This window comes from Ailuropoda melanoleuca, chromosome 8 (assembly GCF_002007445.2).
Source record: "Ailuropoda melanoleuca isolate Jingjing chromosome 8, ASM200744v2, whole genome shotgun sequence".
Classification (NCBI taxonomy): domain Eukaryota; kingdom Metazoa; phylum Chordata; class Mammalia; order Carnivora; family Ursidae; genus Ailuropoda; species Ailuropoda melanoleuca.
Window position 1 is genome coordinate 58,318,647 of NC_048225.1, and position 2,483 is coordinate 58,321,129.

Sequence of the window (2,483 nt, forward strand, 5' to 3'; positions counted from 1 at the left end):
GGTTCTCTAATTTTGATTAAACTATTCTGCCCCCTTTTGCCTGTACCCTTTCATTATCTGTGAAATTAGGATAACAGTATTAAATGCTCTTAAGTTGTTTTTTTTTTTTTTTGAAGGATGAAATAAGCCAATAATTATACAGCACTCAGCTTAGAGCTGGCACATAGTAAGCACTCGGCTAAATGTCAGCAATGATTGATGGTGATGATGATGACAATGGCAATAATAACGATTTGAAAACTTCTTTGAGACAGGGTAAGGGCCTCAATGGAAACCTGAGTTTTGCTACTCTAGAACACGTAGTTTTTTAAATATATTTTGTCCTACATTTTTAGGAACTCTGGATTTCCAGCGTGGTCAGGATACTTTATATGGCTTCACCCAGCAACTACTCCACTGCTCCAGTCTCCGAATTCCTCCTCATCTGCTTCCCTAACTACCAGAGTTGGCAGCACTGGCTGTCCCTGCCCCTCAGGCCTGCTCTTCCTCCTGGCCATGGGGGCCAACGCCACCCTGCTGATCACCATCTGGCTGGAGGCCTCTCTCCATGAGCCCATGTACTACCTACTCAGCCTCCTCTCCCTGTTGGACATGGTGCTCTGCCTGACCATCATCCCCAAGGTCCTGGCCATCTTCTGGTTTGATCTCAGGTCCATCAGCTTCTCAGCCTGCTTCCTCCAGATGTTCATCATGAACAGTTTCTTGACCATGGAATCCTGCACATTCATGGTCATGGCCTATGACCGCTATGTGGCCATCTGCCACCCACTGAGGTACCCATCCATCATCACTGACCAATTTGTAGTTAGAGCTACCATATTTGTTGTGGCCCGGAATGGCCTCTTTTCTCTTCCTGTTCCAGTACTTTCTTCCCGGCTCAGATACTGTGCAGAGAACATCATCAAGAACTGTATCTGCACTAACCTGTCTGTGTCCAAACTCTCCTGTCATGACATCACCTTCAACCGGCTCTACCAGTTTGTGGCAGCCTGGACCCTACTGGGCTCTGATCTCTTCCTAATTGTTCTCTCCTACTCCTTCATCCTGAAAGCTGTGCTCAGGATCAAGGCTGAGGGTGCTGCAGCCAAGGCCCTGAGCACGTGTGGTTCCCACTTCATCCTCATCCTCTTCTTCAGCACAGTCCTGCTGGTTCTGGTCATCACCAACCTGGCCAGGAAGAATATTCCCCCAGATGTCCCCATCCTGCTCAACATCTTGCACCACCTCATCCCCCCAGCTCTGAACCCCATTGTTTATGGTGTGAGAACCAAGGAGATCAAGCAGGGAGTCCAGAAGCTGCTGAGAAGGTTGTAAGAGGTAAAACGAATCAGAGACACCTTTGGAATTATTAGTAAAAGTCAGGGATTATTTTTACATTGGAAAGGAAATTTTACTTTTTAATCCCAGAATGAGCTCTGATTCTTTTTATCTCAGACAACAATGAAAACATTCTTCTGTGAATCCTTGTTTCCTCCTGCTTCAAAGGAAACCTCCGTTTCCTGGAATCTGTGGTCCCTTGGGAATTTGCCTGACTGACTCCTTATCTGAGGGTCTTTTCAAACCTTAGCCAAGTGGAGCTGGATTAGAGTGGGAGTGTTTTGCCCTAAAGAAACAGACTTTATACTTAGAGAAATCTGCCTGTTTCCTGATTTGCAAAGAACATAGATGACTCTCCTGCCTTGTTTCAGACATGGCTTTTGTGTTGTGAGGGATTGACTGGGTGGAAGTATGTACGTTACCCCAGAACTTTGGCTCTTGGGGTCAAGTGCTTTAGTCTGAACATTCCTGACACTATTCTTTGGCACCTGTGGCAGATGTGTCATCTTCTGGCTCCTCAGATCCTCCCAGAACCTCTTAAGATTTTTCATCTGTGAAACCCCTCTGATGGCTTTTCTTTTTTCTCTTCTGTCTTTCCTTCCTTCCCACTAAGATTCTTTTTTTCAGTTTTGTTTTTGTTGTTGGTGGTATTGTTTATAAAGCAGATTGACACTTTTTTAGGGCTTTTGGGGGGGGGGAGGGAGGAGTTGCACAATTTGATGTGCTATGTGTCCTTTTCTTCATTATCTTCATTTTCACGACTCTGTAATCCTCACTTTATCCCATATACTTTCTATAAGGAACTTAGAACCTTCCAGCACATCTCAGGTGGCATCCCTCCCCAACTCTAACGTGACTATTAAGCCTCCATTCTGGGCTGTGGCTGGTGTAGCTTTCAACAGTTTTTCAGACATAGAAACTTTTAGGGTTTGATTTTCACAAGTGCATTGAGCTATTCTGCAATCCCCTCCTTGATGATGTCACACATTAGTTCGATGTTTCCAAGGAACATTTTTACAGTAGCAACCTGAGACTTTGAAGTCCATCATTTTTCCAAACATCATTTGAATAACATTCCCAGTTGGATTATCCTACTATTCTTACTTGAAATTTGTCTTTGATGAATGACTTGTATTGAAATTTAGTATTTCTACAGTATTTTTTCC

General features: G+C 44.1%; 1 protein-coding gene across 1 annotated transcript; it reads left to right on the forward strand.

The window, feature by feature from the left end:
* The first annotated feature begins 371 nt into the window (after nucleotides 1-371).
* Nucleotides 372-1,314, forward strand: LOC100466885 (olfactory receptor 56A4). The gene is given in 2 exon segments (XM_002931185.4): nucleotides 372-473; nucleotides 475-1,314. Coding segments are annotated over 2 exon segments (942 nt in total).
* Nucleotides 1,315-2,483: the final 1,169 nt, after the last annotated feature.